This window comes from Psammomys obesus, unplaced genomic scaffold (genome assembly GCF_907164565.1).
Source record: "Psammomys obesus unplaced genomic scaffold, mPsaObe1.curated_primary_1811, whole genome shotgun sequence".
NCBI classification, from domain to species: Eukaryota; Metazoa; Chordata; class Mammalia; order Rodentia; family Muridae; genus Psammomys; species Psammomys obesus.
In genome coordinates, this window is record NW_026591918.1 from 5,493,575 (window position 1) to 5,514,582 (window position 21,008).

Below are 21,008 nucleotides of genomic sequence, written 5' to 3' on the forward strand. Positions count from 1 at the left end.
GCGCCAACAGAGGCCAGAAGAGGGCACTGGATCTCCTGGAACTGGAGTTACACACAGTTGTTAGTCACCGCTGGATGCTGGGAATTGAACCTGAGCACTCTGGAAGAGCAGCCATTGCTTCTAATCACTGAGCCATCTTTCCAGCCCTCTTTCAAGATTATTTTGACACTACCTGGTCTCAGAAATGTTTTTTTTTCTCAGTAACTATATAGAACACCTCTGAGGAGCGACCTTCCACTTTCTTGTCCGTGAGATCTGACTGGTCGGGTGAACTGCAGCAATATTGGAAGCAGTGGTTAGGGTTAAGTAGCTTGCTTTAGAGTTAATGTTTATGTGGATTCACCCCAGGGTATATGGAACTGGGTTGGTTGTGGCTCATGGAAGCTGAATGTTGAAATTGGTCCTATTGGGCAGTGTTACAATTAAATAAACAAACTCAGAATTAAGTAAATTATAGCAAACAGTTCCTTCATATTCCATTAGGTCATTACATTTAAAAAAAACCTTTCTGAGGGCTGGAGAGATGGCTCAGTGGTTAAGAGCACTGTCTGCTCTTCCAAATTGGCCCTGGGTTCAATTCCCAGCACCCACATGGCAGCTCACAACTATCTGTACGACCAGTTCCAAGGAATCTGACACCTTCACACATAAAATAAAATAAAAATTATTAAAAAAAAAACCTTTCTGTGTCTTAGAAAATACTATACAATGAAGTCTCATTTCATACTTCCTGCATTTCCTACTCTAAGACAAAACACCTGATACCAGGTACTTTCTAAGACAAATATTGGAGTTCTGAAAGTTCAAAGACCATTTAGCACAGTGTGGGCTCCAGGGCCCCCTGCCTACATCATGTCTTGAAGAATGGTCTCATGATAAGGGTGCATGTGAGAGGGCAGGGTCAAGTTCAGAGACTGTGCTTAAGGCGCAGGCTTACTCTTATAGCAACCTCTTAGGAAAACATATTGCGGTCCCAGGAGGAGTTCGTACTCCCGTCTGAGGACAGTGTCCTTAGTCATCAACAGGTTCCACTCAGCTGCAACACCTAATGCTCTGCCACCTCTCACACTGCCACACTCAGAGCCAAGATTCTAATGCTATCTGGGGGACACAGTTAGACAGGATCTCGGCCAAAGCCCTTCCTAGCTCCCCTCTAAGTGACACTGCTTAGGTGGCTCAAAGTGGGCCATGGGGGGGCTACAGTACTTATATATTTACAAGAAGCACCTTGGAGTCACTTTCTAAGTCATCTTCCTCATTTTCTAGCGCCAAGATATTCAAGAAACAAGCAGTGCCAGGGACAGTAGATGCTCAAAAAAGGACGGCTGTCTATAAGTTCAGTCCTTCAATAGTATTCGCCACCTCCAGGGAGCTGAAAGATGGACACCCATGTTACCAGATCCTTCAGTCACGAGCCTCTAGGACAGAGACCTCTCTGTGTTTTCTTCTTCATACAAGAGGGCCAGCAGCTCTGGACTGTCCCCTCAGGATGAGTTACCAGGAGAAATGTGCTGGCTGTCGTGAGAGCTCTTTAATTATTAGGGGAAAGTTTTAAAATCAGAGCTTGAGAAACAATATTGCATAAGATTGCTGGTTGATGTTGCTTAGAACATTGAGGGTAGGGCATGCTTCTCAGAATCCCAAGCTCAGGCTGGTGGTAGCATGTGCCCAGTCTGCTCTTTGGCACAGTCAGGATTTCTTAGTCACTGGCGTAAAAAGTTGCCCAGGGAAGATACTGATTAAAGTTACCTATTGATGTGCCATGTCCTGGACAGGACCATCTCTTAGTGTGGAATGTGTTTTTCTAACAGTTTGTACATCACCGTGTCCTATCTTTATGGAATGGTGGTGACAGTAAGTATAAGTGATGAAAAGTAGTTCATTTTAAGAGCCTTCATGAGAAAACCTTGAAATTATATTGCTCCTCTCAGTTTTTACAAAATTAATGTTTAATGATCCAGTAGTTCAGAACCTTCAGGTACTCCATGTTGATTCTAAATTGGAAGTAAATCTTTTTTTTAACTTTTATTAATTACACTTTATTCACTTTGTATCCCCCATAAGCCCCTCCCTTCCCCCCCTCCTGATCCCACCCTCCTTCCCCAAGTCCACTGATAGGGGAGGTCCTTCTATCCTTCCTTCTGATCTTAGTCTATCAGATCTCATCAGGAGTGGCTGCATTGTCATCTTCTGTGGCCTGGTAAGGCTGCTCCCCAGAAGTAAATCTTAATGGAATCTTTGTAAATGATCTGTATCAGCAGCCTACATACGTGAGTTCTGTGTTTACCCTTCTGGTAACGACTTTCACAAAACTGTTGATATTCGTTAAGGAGATCAAAGCATGACACGAACAAACCTTGTTGTTGTTGTTTTTGTTTGTTTTTGTTTATTTCTCCTGCTAAGATAACTTTTCAGAGTTGTGGCAAACAGTTCTTTTGAAGAGAGGCATACGGCAGGGGAGCCCTTAAGCTTAACATGGTAATGGCGTTGTTTGTTCTTTAGCTAAGGGAATCTCAGCCTTGCAGGAGTTCTTGGGTGTACATCTGGCTTTGACCAGTTTTGTATCTTCTTTGACATAGTTGATTTTATTGCCAATTTTAATTTCTTGGCGTCACGATCTGTAAGCATATCACCCACAGATGTGATTTTGAGCAGGAACCGAAAGTGTAAATTCAGAAGCGAGAGATTCACAGGGACTCATGAGACCACTCCAGAAAGTGTCACAGTTGTACTGAAATGGCTTTCAGTTGCTCACTGCAAACCTGCCTCAGTAGCAGAATGCCATGGGAGCAGCAGATTTGCAGCACAGTTAGTCATTTTCTTTCCTCGATCTCCTTGCCGTGTTTGTGCTGGGAGCACAGAGTAATATAATTTAGTAAATTATGATTTGAAGGCTGGGCACCCGCCTGTGTTGAACACTGTTTGGACTACGATTACTTTCTGGCTCTGTCACAGTTGATTAATTATTGATGGAAGTTTCAGAAATAGCGCATGTGCCAGGAGCCTTTCACCGGAACACAGGCTGCAGGCAGGAGGGATGCTGAGGAGTGTGGGGGAAGAGGCACCTGTGGCTTGTTTATGTCTGCATCCAGGGAACCTGGACCTGGTGGGCTGTGTGGTAGCTGTGTAAAGGTCATGGTATAGCAGAAGGATGAACCGTCAGGCTTATTTCTATCGTGTTCCTCCCCAGGAATTGCACCGAAGAAGCCAACTTCAGCCGGAGCCAGCCAAAACGAAGGCTCTCCAGACTGTCATCGAAATGAAGGTAGGAACGGAGGATGTTTGTCAGAACCAGCTGTACCTGGGGAGTTTGTTGTGACTGGATAGTGGCTGACGAACACGTGCATGAATCCAGGGTACCAGTGAGGGTGCTCCGCTTCTGGGTCATTTTGCTTTTCTTAGTGACTTTCATTTATTGCCCCTTTAATTAAAGAGCCTTTCCAGGCAAAAATATAAAGGGCTCAAGGAGCCCTCGTTTGAAAGGAGCTGGCTCCTGCCCACAGTTGTGACTGATGCCTTTAAGAGCCCTTTTGTTTGAACGTTACAAATGATTACTTCTAAATCAAGCAGTCCTGCTCCACCTGGCCCCCAGTTGTAAGGAAGTGGCACCTTTGAGAAACTAGGATTTGACATGGTGATGCTGTGGAGTCATTCCATCAGGAAACTCTACCGTCCCCAGAACTTTCTCGCCAGAGAATGAGTCCTCCTTTTAACTCCTGTGTTTTCTCCTGGCTAGTCTGGAAGCAAGAATAATTTTAAATACTTGCAAAGTATAGAAGTACTATTGAGAGACATAGAGAGAAACTATTGTAGGAATTAAAAAAAAATCCTGACAAGAGTTTATGGCATGTGAGGAATAATCAAGTCAGTGGTGATGGACACTTCCTGTCTATGATCAAGAAACAAATGTTAATGGAACATGTTTGGTTTGTCAGAGGCTAGACATTTGAAATCTTCTATTTCCAACCCTCCCCCCTTTATGGCCAGAAAAAAACAAATGGTAAAAAATATTTATTTTAAGAATATTTTTATTTAAATTGGTCTATTAAAGAGAAGATGTTTTTAGCATAAATATATCTGTAGTCTGCAGATTCCATACTTGAGTTCATGCTTGGAGATTCCCAGACCCCCTGGCCTATGGGAATCCTGAGGCTTGCTTGTGGATCTCTGACTTTTGCTGTCTCACAGAGCATGGTTTCAAATTGTTTGTTAAAACCTCCAAGCCCTAGAGAAAAACTTATGTGAGCTGTTGAATTCTTGGCATATACAATTGTGACTTGAGATGTTTTTTCTTCACTAGGCTGTGACAATGTTTTTAACCGAGGACTTTGTCAATGTGATGATAGTGTAAAACATTGACTTTACATAGCTCTGTATTACCAGGCCAGTTACCTGAATCTGGGTACTCAGGAGACACTTGAACAGGTTTGAAAAGTATCACTTGAATGAAATACTAATAATATTAAGCAATAATGATTAATACTAGTTTATAGGTTGTTATTTCATGTAACTTTATTTTTAAAGGAAACAGTGGTTCATCACTGGGATTTCAACTTTTCTTCACATGTCAGACAAACCTGAAATTAGATTGAAGGGGAAAAAGTAAAAAATCTAAAACTAAAAAGCTTAACCAAAACAAAACATCAACAGACACACGAACACACACACAAGAGAGAGACAGAGACACAAAGACAGAGAAAAACGAGTTGCTTTTTATTTTATAAGTGTGTTTCAGATCCCATCTACCTACCTTTCCATTCACTGCCTCAGTCTTCAACACAAAAAAGTAATAAAAGGATGTCTATAATGTATTTTCAAATCCCCATTTCTCTAAATGAAAATAGAGTTCTAGAAATCTCTTGGGAGGCATCTTGCCTGGTATGGTAGGTGTTCCCTTGTTAAATGTCACCACTGAAAGACAACTACATTTTTGGTGATTGTTTAAAGTAGAAATTAAATTTTATTCTATTTGCTGTTCTAGCTTCATATCTTATTATTGAAAAGCAAAGAACATTTATTTAGTCTAGCTAAGTGGGAAGGCATAAAATATAAGAGGAAATTAATATAAGCAGTAAACTGAGCTTAAAATTTTTCTTCAATGGATGTTGGTAATGCAGGTTGTAGGTATAGAATCACATTTCTAGGACAGATGAGAGATCAGTGTATATCCCAGGAAACAGAGCCCAAGTTCTGTTGTCCTTTTGGGTGCCTCCCGGCTCTCAGGAGCTTTGTCTTCTATTCTATCCATGGAGAAGTCTGGTCCCCTTCGCATCTCGACTCCACACACCTTAACTGAATTAGAGTGGCCCCTGGTGCAGGGCCATATCCTACATAACATACACTTGTGACAGTGGCTCTGAGCTTAGTTAATTTTGAACTTTAGAACTTGAGGGGGTGTTGGGAACCTAGACAGGGCAAGCCTTAGAGGGGACTACTGAACAGAACTTAAACTCAAGCTTGGAATTTGAGATTGCTTTTTGTCTTGGCTACGGCTAAACATCATCGTTTTCATCTGGTGCTTTTCCAAATCTAAAGTTGAAAAGGGATGGGTTGTTTTTTAAAGGCAGTCTCCTGTCTCATGTCTCATCATGTTGGCCTCAAATTTACTATATAACCAAGGGTGACAGTGAACTCCTGATTCTCCTGTCTCTTTGTCCCAGGATTACACCTTCAGAAATACAAAAGTAGCCTTTCAAAGGTCTCTTAGTTTCAGGAAAATGGCATGAATTAGAGCTGACAGGATATTCCGTATTGACTTTTGTTCTGTAGGGAAACTGAGGGGGAAGTTTGGAACCCCATTTGTTTCTATAAATATTTGCATCAGTTTAGCGAAGGGTCTTGCTATGAAGATCTGCAAAATCCTGCTTCTCTCAAGCATTGTTTGAGCTCCAGCCCACCGCTTTCTGGTAGTGCTGTATGCCCCACAGACTTGCTGGCTTGTGCAGAAGTCTCTGCAGGGAAAGTCCTGGGGAAGGCATCTGTGTCCCAATAGAGAACAGTCTTCTGCAGACACACCTCTTGCCACCAGTCAAGCCTGGGCTGAAGTCTCCTGGGGGAAAAGGACAGGAAGGAAGGAATGAAGTCACTGATGGTTTATCTTCTTGCAGGAATCTTCGCGTTTTAAATTTGGCCCTGATTTGGTCTGGCAGGTATGTCCCACGCGTGCACGTAGAAAACTGTGTGCACCTCTCTGAGAACTTCCTTTCTTGTTCTACCCCTGAGGCTACTCCTCTGATTCTATGGCCAAAGATTCTTTACTTGGCTCTTTTGCTCTTTCTGCTCTGTTGGAGAGCTGCCTACACAGACAGCTCAAAGGCTGGGCTTTCAGTTTTCTCTATTTCATGCTCATGCCTTTGAAAGAATATATTCTTAACCTATTTTTATTATAAATTTGACATGACTTGAGGATGCTGTCCTAAGCTTTGACTTTCTTAAGTTCACTGACAAACTTTATCTGTTTTTAAAAGTTAAAAAGAAAATAAATTATATGAATGATAGTACTTGTAAGCTTTTTTTTTTTAAATTTTGAGACAGAGTTTTTCTGTGTTGCCTTGGCTATTCTGGCCTCCCTTTGTAGACCAGGCTGGCTTCACAGAGATCTGCCTGCCTCTGCCTCCCTGAGTATTGGGATTATAGGTGTGTGCCACTGCACCTGGCTATTTTGTTAGAATGTTTTTTTTTTTAATTTTTATTTTTGCATTTTCCTTTTTTTTTTTTTTTTTTTTTTATTCCTGGTACCACTACCACAATTTACAGGGCAATATACCTGATGTAATGAAAAATAAAAGACAAAGCTACAACAGATAAAAGACCTCAGGAATGTACATCTAATTGACACCACATCGCATTAATCAAGAGCTGCACTTTTTGCAAACTGTGGCTATGACAGTCCTGAACAAGAAGGGTTCCTGCTAAGCTGCAGTAACTTTTCTGACTACGGATCATTGTTCCTCTTGTGGCAGATTTTTACAGTTGCTCTAATGCATTTGGGACCACTGTCTTAAAGTAGCCTGCTGCTTTCCTGACAACTCCTCACTCCTCTCTCCTGCTAAGAATTGTAGCTTTTTCTACTATTTCTTTTTAAACCTTCTGCTGCCATATCCACCACTTCCACCACCAGAGCCATAGCCACCACCGGAGGGACTGCCTGAGCGTCTTCCATCAAAACTGCCCCCCCCACCCTTCATGGGTCCATAATTTGATTGCTCTTGTCCGCTATAATTTCCAAAGTCATCATAGTTCCCACCACCACCTTAGTTAACTCCACCAAAATTTCCTTCGTCACTGTGACTATCGTATCCTCTTCCTTCTCCACCATATCCACCACCTTGTTTTCCATATCCTGGTCCACCACCACCACAGCCTCCTCTACTACAGGTGGGGGTGGCAACTGTGGTGGTGGTCCTGTTGACAGTAGTAGAGGAGGCTGTGGTCGTGGTGGACCAGCATTTTCACCTTTTTTAAATTTAAATTTATTGCTTATAATTTATTTACTTCACATTCCAATTGTAGCTCCCTCCCTTGTCTCCTCCTGATCCCATCTTGCCTCCCTCCCTTTTCCTTCCTATCCCCACTTCTTTAGTCCCCTGAAAAGGGGAGCCCTCTTCCCCTACTATCTGACCCCAGCCTATCAAGTCTCATCAATACTGCCTGAATTCTCTTCCTCTATGGCCTGGCAAGGTCACCCCACCAGGGGTAAGTGATCAAAGAGGAGGCAACACAGTCTCCTCTTTGCTTCCCTTAATAGGAAACCCACATGGACTCTGAGCTGCCTCTGAGCAGGGGGCTTAGGTCGTGTCTCCATGCATGGTCCCTGGTTGGTGCATCAGTCTCTGCAGGACCCCCTGCACACAGATTTGTTGGCTCTATTTTTCTTATAGGGCTCATGTTCCTTCCAGGTCCTTCTATACCTCTACTCTTCCCTATACCTGCATGCACTCTGCTGAAAGTTTGGCTGTGAATCTCAACATCTGCTTTGATTTCTAGATGGGTGGAGTCTTTCAGAGGACGTCTATGGTAGGCTCCTGTCCTGTTCTCGCTCTTCAACTGCATCCAGTGTCTATTCTGTTTGTCCTTCTGTATGAGAATTAAGCATTCTCCCTATAGTCCTCCTTGTTATTTAGCTTCTTTAGGTCTATGGAATTTATTATGGTTTTCCTGTATTATATGGCGATATCCACGTATGGGTGAGTATACCATATTTGTCTTTTTGCTTCTGGTTTACTTCACTCAGGATGATCTTTTCTAGTTCCATCAATTTGAAGATTTCGTGATTTCCTTGTTTTTAATAGCTGAGTAGTATTCTGTTGTGTAAATGTACTACAATTTCTATATCCATTCTTCAGTTGAGGAATGTCTAGGTTGTTTCCATATTCTGGCTATTACGAATACAGCTGCTATGAACATAATTGAGAAAATGTCCATGTTGTATGGTGGAGCACCTTTCAGGTATATGCCCAAGAGTGCTATAACTGCATCCTGACATATTGCTATTCCCAATTTTCTGAGAAAGCACCAGATTGATTTCCAAAGTGGTTGTACAAGTTTGCACTCCTACCAGCAATGGAGGAGTGTTCCCTTTTCTCCACATCCTCTCCAGTATGTGCTGTCACTTGAGTTTTTGATCTTAGCCATTCTAACTGTTATAAGATGGAATCTCAGAGTTGTTTTGCTTTGCATTTCCCTGATGACTAAGGACTTGAGCATTTCTTTAAATTTGATTATTTGGTTTGTTGGTGTTTAATTTCTTGAGTTCTGTACATATTTTGGATATTGGTCTTCTGTTGGATGTAGGGTTAGTGAAGAGCTTTTTCCAGTCTGTAGGCTGTCATTTTGTTCTATTGACTGTGTCATTTGCTTTACAGAAGCTTTTCAGTTTCAGGAGGTCCCATTTATTAATTGTTGATCTTAGAGCCTGTGCTGTTGGTGTTCTGTTCAGGAGGTTGTCTCCTGTGCCAATGAGTTTGAAGTTCTTCCCCACTTTTTTTTTTCCTAGTAGATTTAGAGTGTTTGGTTTTATTTTGAGGTCTTTGATATACTTGGACTTTAGTTTTGTGCGGGGTAAAATATGGATTTATTTGCATTTTTTTTTACATGTTGACATGTAGACCAGCACCATTTGTTGAAGATGCTATCTTTTCTCCATTGTATGGTTATGGCTTCTTTGTCAAAAATCAGGTGTCAGTAGGTGTGTGGGTTTGTTTCTGTGTCTCCAATTTGATTCTATTGACCCACTGGTCTGTTTCTATGCCAGTGCCATATAATTTTTATTACTGTTGTTCTATAGTACAGCTTGTGATCAGGGATGGAGATACCTCCAGAAATCTTTTATTGCACATGATTGGCTTAGCTATTCTGGGTTTTTTTGTTTTTCCATATGAATTTAAGAATTGTTCTTTCAAGGTCTGTAAAAAAAAAATTGTCTTGGTATTTTGATAGAGATTGCATTGAATCTGTAGATTGCTTTTGGTAAGATGGCCGTTTTTACTATGTTAATCCTACCAATCTATGAGCATGGGGGATCTTTCCATCATCTTCAATTTCTTTCTTCAGAGATCTGAAGTTTTCTTAATTCAAGTCTTTCACTTGCTTGGTCAGAGTAACACCAAGATACTTTATGTTTTTTCGTGGCTATTGTGAAGGGTATTTTTTTCCCCTAATTTTGTTCTCAGTCCCTTTGTCTTATGCAGGAATGCTACTGAATTTGACTGCTACTGATTTATTTATTTATCTATCTATCCATCTATCTATCTATCTATCTATCTATCTATCTATCTATCTATCTATCTATGTTAATTTTGTATCCAGCATCGTCACTGAAGGTGTTTATCAGCTGTAGGAGTTCCCTGGTAGAATTTTGGGGTCAGTTATATATACTATCACATCATTTGCAAAGAGTGGTGCTTTGACTTCTTCCTTTCCAATTTGTATCCCCTTAATCTCCTTTAGTTGTCTTATTGTTCTGGCTAAGACTTCCAGCACTATGTTGAGAGATACAGAGAGAATAGGCAGCCTTGCCTTATCCTTGATTTCAGTGGAATTGATTTAAGTTTCTCTTTGTTTAGTTTGGCTATAGCCTTGCTCTATATTGCCTTTATTATATTTAGGTATGTGCCTTGTAGCCCTGGTCTCTCCAAGACTTTAAACATGAATGGATGTTGGATTTTGTCAAATGCCTTTTCAGCATCTAAGGAGATTATCATGTGGTTTTTTTTTTTCCTTTCAGTTTGTTTATATGGTGGATTACATGATGGATTTCCATATATTGAATCACCTCTGCATGCCTGGGATGAAGCCTACTTAGTCATGGTGAATGATACTTTGATGTTTTCTTGTATTCTGTTTGTGAATATTTTATTGAGTATTTTTGCATTAATGTTCAAAAGAGAAGTTGGTCTGAAATTTGCTTCATTTGTTGGGTCTGTGTGTGGTTTAAGTATCAAGGTGACTGTGGTCTCACAGAATGAGTTTGGTAGTATTCCTGCTGTTTCTATTTTGTGGAATAGTTTGAAGAGTATTGGTATTAGCTCTTCTTTAAAGTTCTGGCAGAATTCTGTGCTGAATCCATTTGGCCCTGGGAAATTTTTGATAGGGAGACTTGGATGACTGCTTCTATTTCCTTAGGAGATATAGGAATATTTAATTTGCTCACCTGCTTCAACCACAGCCCAGTAATGTTCATGAACTAAGTGAGTCCTGGGATCCTGTCAGAGGTACTGTGAAATGGCTGGGTTTTGTTTGTTTGTTTGTTTGACTTTAGACCCTATGTAGGTTTATTCATTCATCTTTGGGAAAGCTAAAGGCCTTAAGTAAAATAATTTCTTCTCCCAGGATTCTGTATTCATAGGAAGATTTGTATCAAATACTGCTCTGGTTAGCCTTCAGGCTTGAATATGACCCTGTGGGGTTGTGGTTCCATGGCAGAGTCTGTGTGAAACCCCACTTTGGTCCCCAGTATTGTATGCAAGCAAAGTAAAGGAATGGCAGTCATATAAACATGTTCCTGCTCTTTTTATGGATAATAAACAAGAGCGATGAAAAAGTAAAGTGCCTCCTGTGCCAGCAGGGAGCTCTACTTCCACACATAGAAGCTAGACAGTCTTAGTAAACCTGGGAAGAGACACAATGATCCATTGGAGATGATAAAGCTGTGGTTTAGAGAAGATAAGCAACCCACTGAGAATCCCACAGCTGGCCGGGTGGCAGACAGAATTTGGATAGACAATCTCCAGAGTCACACCAGTGCTAAGCGAGCACCTGTCTTGTGCCCTCTATGCCACAGTTCTAACTAGTATGACTCAAGGGTCAAGTGGCTTTTCTTTCAGCACTTATTTGGGAAACTTTGCAAAGACTTACACCCTAGAGCAGTAGAGTCATCTGAGTGTTGAAGAAGCCCATTGTGTGTTTGCTGTACTTAGTGGGGTGAGGCAGGGCCGATTCATTTCACACATGTGTTATCTGCCCTTCAGATATGTCTCTTGTAGGCAGCATGTATCCTGTTTCCCACTCTGAGTTCTGAGTCTTATTTATAGTGAAGTCTTTTAACAGTGTGGCATGACTTGTTCAGACTTGCAAAGCTCTGTTTTTGTTTTCAATAAAACAAGCCTTTAAAAATATTTTTCTAGTTTTTTTTTTTTTTTTTTTTTTAGAATTTCATGTGTTTTGATCATATGTGCTCCCCTGGCTCCCCCTAATTCCTCCTAGATTCTCCCCAGTCAATTTTATGTCTTTTTTTTATTTTTCATTAACCCACCCAGTCTATTTTGTATTGCTCATATATTCCTTGTGTGTGGCTATTCACAGATATATTATTGACCTAGGAGGGACCACACCCTTAAAGAAAACTAACCCTGCCTCCCTCAGACACCATCATCTTGCTATAGTTCCTCACTTCAGGTGAAGGCATGTGAATCCCAACCCCTCAGCTAGGTTGTCAAGTGGTTTGTGGGCCTTTTGCAGGCAACCACTGCTGGTAAAATCACCCTGCCCTGATGGGATGGTCCCTGAGCCCTTTTGTGTATGTATATGATGATACAGATGTCTCATTTATGGCCAAACACTGTCACACTTGCTTTGGGAACTTTCACCAGTGTTGAGGTTTGTGTAAACCACCGTCTCCTACACAGAGAAGCTTCTCTGATAAGGTCTGAGAGACACACTGATCTGTAGGAAGAGAGGCAGAGGGCAGTTTGATACTATGCCTATTTAGCAGAATAAGACTAGTAGGCTTACCTTTGGCCTATGAGCTCCAAACATGGGTTCTTGTTGGATTTACTGTACCAGATATGTGTTAACTCTTCTGTAGTGGACCTTAAATCCAATGAGAGAAGCCTTTAAAAATGTGCTCTGTTCGTTTATGATACTAGAATTTTCTTGTAGCGTAGTTTTTCCCCATTGGAATTTCTTCATCTTCTCATTTTACAGCCTGAAACCTTTTCTATCCCATTTAACTATTTTTTTCTGAAATAAGAGGAAAATTGCAGGTTGTAAGTGACATCCAAAAAAAAAAAAAAAAAAAGTCCAGTTAAATGTAGCCATGAATAATATTTAATTGTCTTTAGAACAAGTAAATTATTTTTTTAAATACAGCCTTTATTCCTTTTCCTCTCTTCCTATGATATATTTGACTCTGTGTTGTGAGTTGATAATTACTGCTATTAGTATCATAGTTGTGAAAATATCACTCCTGAATTTGAATCACACATGCCAGTATTTATTGAGAAGTTATCTTGTGCACAGTATCATATGCTGTGTCTTTTAAAAACAACAACAAAACCCTATACTGTAAGTGATTCAGGTACTAATAGAAGGGAGTGGACACCCAGGTTATAAAATTAGCTAAGAAAGACAGAAACAGGCTTTGAGAATCCAGAGGATATCAAATGAGGAAGGGCAGGGAATACTTCTTGAAGAAAGTGGCATTTAGAGGCAGGCCTTGGAAAACTGGCAAAATGTAAAAACTGGATGGGCTGGGTTATGGCTTATAAGCAGTGAGAACCATCGGAGTGAAGACAAAGGAGGCTAAGAAGTATAACAATGTCTGGGGAAGAGCAAACCATAGAGTTGGTTGAGAGGAGACTTTTTAAACCTAGAAGCAAAGGAAGAAATACCAAGGGAAAGTAGACAGAAGGAAAAATAAAAAGCAAAATTCAAAATCAGTGAATGGAAAAGTCAACATTTTCTAGCTAGGAAAACCAAAGCTAAATACCGTCTGTCTGAAGAGATGCACAAAAACAACAAATACCACTGAGAAGCTTCAGCAACATGAGAGACATATCAAACCAAAGTAGGAGAAATGAGGACATCACTCAAAACCTTAAAAGTAAACAGGAGAATATTTAATGAATGATTCATGATAACAAAATAAAAAATTTAGGTCAATGGATAAATTCTATTAAAAATACAACCTGCCAAATCGGTGTGAGTAAAAATAGAATATCCAAGTATCCTAGACTCTAAAGAAAATGATGTTGTTTGAAAACTCACCCAAGTCAAACAAAAACCACTCAGAACCCCAACACAAATTTTGTAGGTCCAGATGTCATCTTCAGAGAATTGTCCCAAGTGTTTGTGGAAGGAGCTAGATATATCATAGGAAAAGTATTTCTAAGTGGAATAGAATGGAGAACTGCCTGTATTGGTTCTGCTTACGCTCCGTTTCTGCCCCGCCCAACCAGAGCACTGGAAGTAATTGTCTGAACAGGCACCGCTATGAATTATCTGAGTGAAATGAGTGCAAAGAGAGATGACAGGGAAGACTGCAAAGTTGAGTTCATATTTGTGTGTCCGTGTTATTCTCCACAGTAAAGATATAAAGAACAAATGAGGGTGACTTGAGCAGACACAGAGAAAGCCTTGGGTAAGTGCCACACCTGTGGAAACATCTTGAGATTAGAAGTGGAGGGCTGCCTTCATCTGTGAGGACTGGCTACGCGAACGCTGGAGCAAGCACGGTTCAGGTCCACAGGTGGTCACTTTCACGGTGGCAGAGGGAACGGGGGTTGGGGGCTATCGGTTGCTCAGTAGTGCAACACCACAATTCTAAGGATTAGAAAGAAAGAAGGAAAGCACTTTTTATTTAGAGACAACATGACTGTAAGCACAGGAAATCTCTCCTATGTGTGTGTTTGTTTAGGTTGAAAATTAAAAATGTAGCCAAGTGCCTGGCTTATATTTAAAAAAATCAATCTTCTATTAACAACTGTGAAATGAAATTTATAGACCGTCAGTTATGATGACATTAACAAACCTAGATCGTCTAGACTTAACCCTAACAATGATTGTACAAGACCTATTCATTCCACGAAAGGCTGTGCAGAAAGAGGTGGCAAGCAACTGTTCAATGCAACAACAACATTAAGACCCACAAAACAATTTGAAAGACTCCAGATCCAAAAGAGCATGAAAAAAATAATGTCCTTTGTGTCAGTCAGAATTAATTAATAGTATGAAATATCCAGTTGGCGGCTGATGTAGAGTAGGCGAGGAGAGGTCAGGAGTCAGGGAGGAACGCACCGACACTGGTACTCATGCCCTGATGTGTGAGCTGGTTGGCATATGCCCAGTGAACACTTTGCTATAATTCACCATAAGTGGGACAAATCATGTGATCTGGGCAACTTGAAATATATATTATATTTATACAAAATACTGATTTAAAAGGAGAAAAAGCTCAACAATGAAAAACAGATAACCCAATTAAAAATTGGACAAAGGAGTTAAACGGACGCTCTCCAGAACAGGTATTCAGGTGGCCGACATGAATATCAAAGGACCCTAGGCATCATTAGTCATTAGAGAAATATAAATAAAATAATATTTAGATTAACTCCTTCCTGCCATAGGATGGCTAAAATAAAAAAAGACAAATCAGGAGTGTTGAAGAAGATGTGGAAAAATTGGAAGGCTCAAATGTGCCTATGGGGATGTAAACTGGTGTGGTCCGTTTTGGAAAACTGCTGGGCAATACTTCAAAACCCTAAACATGACCCAGAAATCTTACTTCCAGGAAGGCTCCCAACAAAATTGAAAACAAGTGTCACTATATTCATCATACATACCAAAGTGAAGCCACCCAAGGGTCCATCATGAAGAAATACAGCTGGAGGTGTTACTCAGCAAGAAGAAATAATGAATTTACTGATGCATGCAGCAACCTGGAGACCTATGAAGTCATTGCTGTCAATAAAGGAAGGGAATCACACAAGGTCATTTATTACCTGATTCCAATTTTATGAAGTGCTCAATATGGGCAGATTAGTGGCAGAAAGATGAATGATTGGTTGTAGATGTGGGGAAAGCAGGGAGATGAGCCACCGCTAATGGCTGCAGAGCTTTGGAGACCTGAAAATGAGATAGTGATGATAATTAACCACTGAACGACAATCCACTGAATTAAAAGGGTAAATTTTATGTATGTGTATTGTACCTCATATCTCAGCTGTTATTTGTAGCTTGACTTTTGCTACTCTGTGGGTTCTTCTTTTGGTTTTCAATCTGTGTCCCCCTGGTTTCACTCCCTATCACTAAATAGGAGAGAAAGGCTAGAAGGGAGAAAGAGATCTGTGAATCTAATTCCTTTCTTCTTTGATCATAGCCTCTAACTAACTGCAGCCAACACCCTTGAATGACCAACAACCCGTAAACCCACCTCTTGGAGCTCTAGCATTTATACACCCTCTGAAAATTTTCCACAATTACAAACATCACACAATTGCAGAAATTATCTTCAGCTGTCAAAAACACATCTTTGCATGAGCACGAGGAAAATCATAGTCAAGCTGTGAAGCAGCCCCATATTCCCACACCTGGGATTAAAACAAAAACATAGTCATAATATTTTTGTGTTAAAAGAAACCAAAATGCCAGAATTCTCACTAGAGTTATTAAATTTAAATCAGACCGTTACAAAGACATGATCAGTATGATAATTGTTAATGTTTACTGTGGGTAACATAACTGTATTATGCAAGGGCAGAGATAGATTACTCCTCTCTTAGGGAAGGTGTTCCCTAAGAGTGAAATTCCCATTTTTGAACTAGGCTCAAGTAGTCTTCCTGCCTCCGTCTCCTGGATTACCAGGATACAGTGATAACATATAAAGAGATTTTGCTTAGCAATGCTGAACAATATTTTTGCATATTTTTAGGAAGTAAATCAAAAAGTTAACACATAAAATAGGTACTAACATTAGTCCCCCCCAAATTGTCATTACAATTATGTTGCATTTATTTTGTAGGGACGATATATAATTCTTATTTAGTAAAACAATAAAGTTGTTAAAAGAAAAACCATACCGTGAGTATGATAACACACACATGTACTTCATGAGACCCTATCTAAAGCAAAACAAAACAACAGCAAACACTCTCCAACAAAAACCTGTCATAAAAACCTTGAATTATTATTATTGGGGTTTATTTTTTTGATTGGACTGTGAAGATCCCAATAGAAAGATTTTGACATCTAATAGCTACTCAAAGAGTCTTATTCTCTTCACCACTTCCCTTGAAATCTGGAAATTGAATTTTGCCTATGTCCAAAAAAAGGCGCTACATTTGAGGAAGAAGCCACCAGAGAAGTGGGATCAAATACGCTTACTTTAGGCAGGGAGTCTCAGTTCTGAACAGGGTCATGCTTTGCATGTTGGAAAGACTTTCAAATGCCTTTAAGAGAATAAACCAGTGGGGAAAGAAGCAGAATCACATAATAAGAACAGAATGGTTGATGGCACAATAGATGACGTAGGAACTTCCATCCCATGATTCTAAGCGTCTGGCAAGACCCCATTCCCTCTGCCTTTTACTGCTCTCGTCTGGCAGATGAAAAGATTGGCACTAAGTGTCCTGCTTTAAAAGTTCTAATAGGTTTCTAGGCTTTATGACAGTAAATTTGGATTCTCAAAACCTGTCTGTTTAGAGTCCGAGTTAAGGTGACATCTTGTAGTAGTGAGGCCTCAGCTTTCCGCCTTGTGTCTTGGTCAGCACTGTTCCGGGCCGCAGCCACTGCCTGCTCCATTGTGGTACAGTGCCCAGCCTACTGTTTACTTAGGGGCTGCAGTTTCCCTCCTGCCCTACAACCCGAGCAGTCGGGTTGAGAGTCAACCACGGGCCTCATGGGAACTTCCCCTCTCAAGTTGTGGTAATGACAGTGTCCTGACCATCACAGGCCTCATCCCTAAGGCACGCTCGCTCCCCTTTCCGCATGCATCAGGCCACACTGGCGATGGAGTGGGCTGAATTCCTTTGCTGCCTGCTGCTTTTGAGAGAAGCTGCTGCTTCAACACAGGATATATGGTATGTTTTAGAGATTCCTAAGGAGGCCTCTGTCCTATCCAGAGCCATGGCTAGGGCTAAAAGATTTGGAAGGTTAAGTTCAGGTTGGCTGCCTGGCCAGAGAACATCTTACCCAGTCTTTTTCTTGAGGCTTGGAAGAGAAATAGAGAGTAAGGTACCCATGTTTTTCCCCTCCCTGAAGTTCAATTTGTTCTATTACAGAGGCAAATTTCACTTACTGTTTTTTGCAGAGGATGAGTAGCTAGAATCCAAATACGCTTGTTCTCTCTCTCTTTCACTGTGTGTGTGTGTGTGTACATGTGTGTGTCCACATGTGTGCTCATTTGAAAGCCTTTCTACTCTTTAAATCTCTTCCTGACATCTTCCCTGTCACCTTTGAATTTACTCTGATTTTTCAGACAGAAAGTACTGTGTGGAATAAGGAACCTGAACAGGCCAAGTGTCTTAAGTTGGAGCTCCTTCTCCGAAGACAGTCTTGCTGGAGGTTGATCGGGAGACAGTAGGGCCCGGAAGCCTTAGTTACACATTTTGGCAGTAGAGCCAGTCTAGTTGTTTAATCCATTGTAAGACATGTCACCGGCATGCTTTCTTTGTCTGTTGTCAATGTCATACATACGCCCACATTTTTCTTGTTCTCAGAAAAAAAGAGGATGTTTGCACCTCAACTGCATTCACATCATTTCCTTAAAAGATCGTGATTGGCCTTGCTAGAGTCATAAGTTCACCCCCATGCCTCTCGCTGGGTCTTGAGATACATGGTTCTTGCCTTTGGGCAGGGCCAAACAATTGAAAATCCACTCTAGCCCAGCAAGTTGGATAAATAGAGTTCCCTGAAGGAAAACAAGTTGATCTGACAAAAGACAAAACAACCATTGCCATCAACAGGAGAAACCGAACCCCCAAGCAGTAGCTAAGCAGACAATGCTTCCATAGTAGATACTATTCTGGAGGCTTTTTGTGCTGTTTTCCATTTAATTCCCATGGCAAAGATAAGAACATGTTAACCAAGTTTGATGAGGTGGAATATTAATAGAAGCTGCCATCTTGGCTCATGCTTCTATTCAACTAGAGTGTTAACAGAGCCAACGCTGGGGTGGTGTGATGACGGTTCGGTTCTGCCTCTACTCATGATTGGGGCAGTAATGCATGGTAGATATTTCCCAAGCATGATAATGTAGTTTTCTTAGCACGTTCTAAGTTCAGAGAGGCTGGGTATCTCACCTCCAAATTTAAAAGCCTGAGTTGAGATCTACACCTAGGTTTGAGACTCCCGAAGACTGTTTTCACTTTCTTATGTAATATGTCTGGGTTTTGTTATTCTCTCTCTCTCTTCAAACCAGATTTATTTATTTTATAGTTATGAGTGTTTTGCCTGCATGTATGTATGTGTACCATGTGCAGGCCTGTGTAAATTACAGGTGGTTGTGAGCCTGAGTGTGGGTGCTGGGAATCAGTCTACAAGAACAACAAGTACGCTCAATAGAGGAGCCATTGCCCGAAACCACATTAGCTCTTTATGTCAGACTGAAATCTGTTAAGAACAATAACAAATTCAGATACAGATGCCATCCTTTCAGAAGCCACGCAGTATCTAGTTAGTGCGACCGCACGAGATACGGAGTTTTCTCATGGTCTGATACCAGTATCATGTACATTAGAGTCAGGGTGGCAGGAAGGACATGGCCCAGAGAGTCATAGGCGTGAGTCAGTGTAGACAGATGAGACTGTGATAAGCAGCCACATTGCCTTAAGTGGCTTGATTCTGGCTTGATTCTGTGTTGGTACATTTTTTTCCCCATGAATAAGTAGATAGCTGTATAGACAGATAAACACAGAAATGTCATCTAAAACCTGCATGCCTTTTGTCATCTTCTAATCTAGGTCATTGTCTCTTCGTAGTTTGATAAAGACCAAGAGGATGAGTTTTTGGTTTCTTGGTATACAGTTTTTCCCCTCCAAATATGTTTCGGGCCTAAGTTAATTCTTTCTAGAGTACTTGGCTGGGGCTTGCATGGCCATGGATACCCCCACACCATAGGTCCTTCTGGAGGTAGGACATGACTCAGCTAACTTAAGACTCAGCTGTGTTTGCATCTACAAGTAGGTATCTTTTAAAAGTTGAGCCATCTTAAGCCTCTGTGGTATCTAGCAATGAGAGTTTAGAATTCTATTCCAAACAAAATGTAATGTAATTATATAAGGCTGGTCCCTGAGCGTTAGATCTTATCTTCTTAAAGCCAGTTTGGCCATCTGTTTGTTGATCATTGCCCGTGGATTGCTAATGTGGCCATGGTGAGCTCCCTGCTCTGTGAAAACTGTTTATAAATTCTCCCTTGCCCTGATAATAAAATGAAACTTGTCATTCCTGCTGTATTCAAAGGAAAGTACATTGTGATGTTCAGAAATCACATAATTGTTACTTTTTGTGACTAACTGATATTTCTTTTTAAAACTGTTCCACCCACTCACCATTTCAGCCTTCAGTTTCTAGAGAGGATTTGAAGTCTGTTTCTTGCTGTCTAAGGGGAACATAATGTTTGACACACAGAGAAAAAGTTGCAGTGGCATGACTGGTATGGCTACTTCAGGCAGTTTGCTCATAGTTGTTGCAGCTGTGTGCCAAGCTGAACAGCCTTTGAAAGTAGGTCTGCATTTATATGAGTTCACCCAGTAAGTTGCTCTGATCTCGTTGATTGGTTAGTCTTGTCTTTTTACCTGGTGAACCCTTGCAATCTTTTAGGGCACTGACATCAGTTTAGAACCTTGGGAAAAGGCAGATTAAGATTTCATAGTCTTAAATAGGAGCCTTAGATCTTGCATGTCTGAAAAGATTGCAGGTGATACCCATACTGCTGGTTGCAGGCTCCTTTGTGAATAACAAAGATCTAGACTATATCTCTTCTGTAAGAGAGAGGGAAGCGCATGACTCTTGTTTATATTTACCTGGTATCTCACATACCTGAGAAAGTGATTGGAGCTCAATAGGTATCCAGTGTACATTCATTATATAAATAGATGGGTGTGTGAGAACATCCTATGTCAAAGTTTAATGTAAATCTGAAGCATATCTACTTTAGAAAACTCTAGAGTGTCAGTGTACTTTTTAAACTATTTAATTTTGGTTTCTTATGTCTTTTCTCCCTTTTCTACTGCAATCCCTTCTAACATCCCAGTACTGGGTAGGAGCAAAAGGAGGTTAGTGGGGCCAAGGGCATAGTTTTCCTCAGCTACTTCCTGCTGGCTAGGTCCATTGGGTTTCTTGGGGCAAGTCCAATCTTCGTTTTGGGATATCTCCAACTTCTCATCCAATTGTATCAAGAGCAACCAGGAACAGCAGGGGGAAGCAACAGCCTCCTTCTTATTTCTCAGACCTCCCTTCTCATTTATTCCTTCTCAGAGGCCTCAGATTTAAACTATCTGCATCTGGCAAAGAGCCCCTCTCAGAGCCCTCATGTGGCAAATAGTTTGTGGTATAGTTGGTTCTTAAGGTAGCACTATTCCTAATTGTCTGAGAAAGTGCCAAATTGATTTCCAAAGTGGTTGTACAAGTTTACATTCCCACCAGCAACGGAGGAGGGTTCCCCTTTCTCCACATCCTCTCCAGCTTGTGTTGTTACTTGAGTTTTTGAACTTAGCCATCCTGATGCTGTAAGGTGAAATCTCAGGATTGTTTTGATTTACATTTCCCTGATGATTTAAGGACGATGAGAATTT

The 21,008-nt window shown here is 40.8% G+C and overlaps 1 protein-coding gene across 1 annotated transcript in view; it reads left to right on the forward strand.

The window, feature by feature from the left end:
- Nucleotides 1-21,008, forward strand: part of Erc2 (ELKS/RAB6-interacting/CAST family member 2) — a gene marked incomplete in the record, with an annotated part of 884,729 nt that overhangs the window by 245,743 nt on the left and 617,978 nt on the right. The window contains 1 exon segment of the mRNA XM_055612370.1: nucleotides 3,191-3,265. Coding sequence (XP_055468345.1) covers nucleotides 3,191-3,265 — 75 coding nt within the window.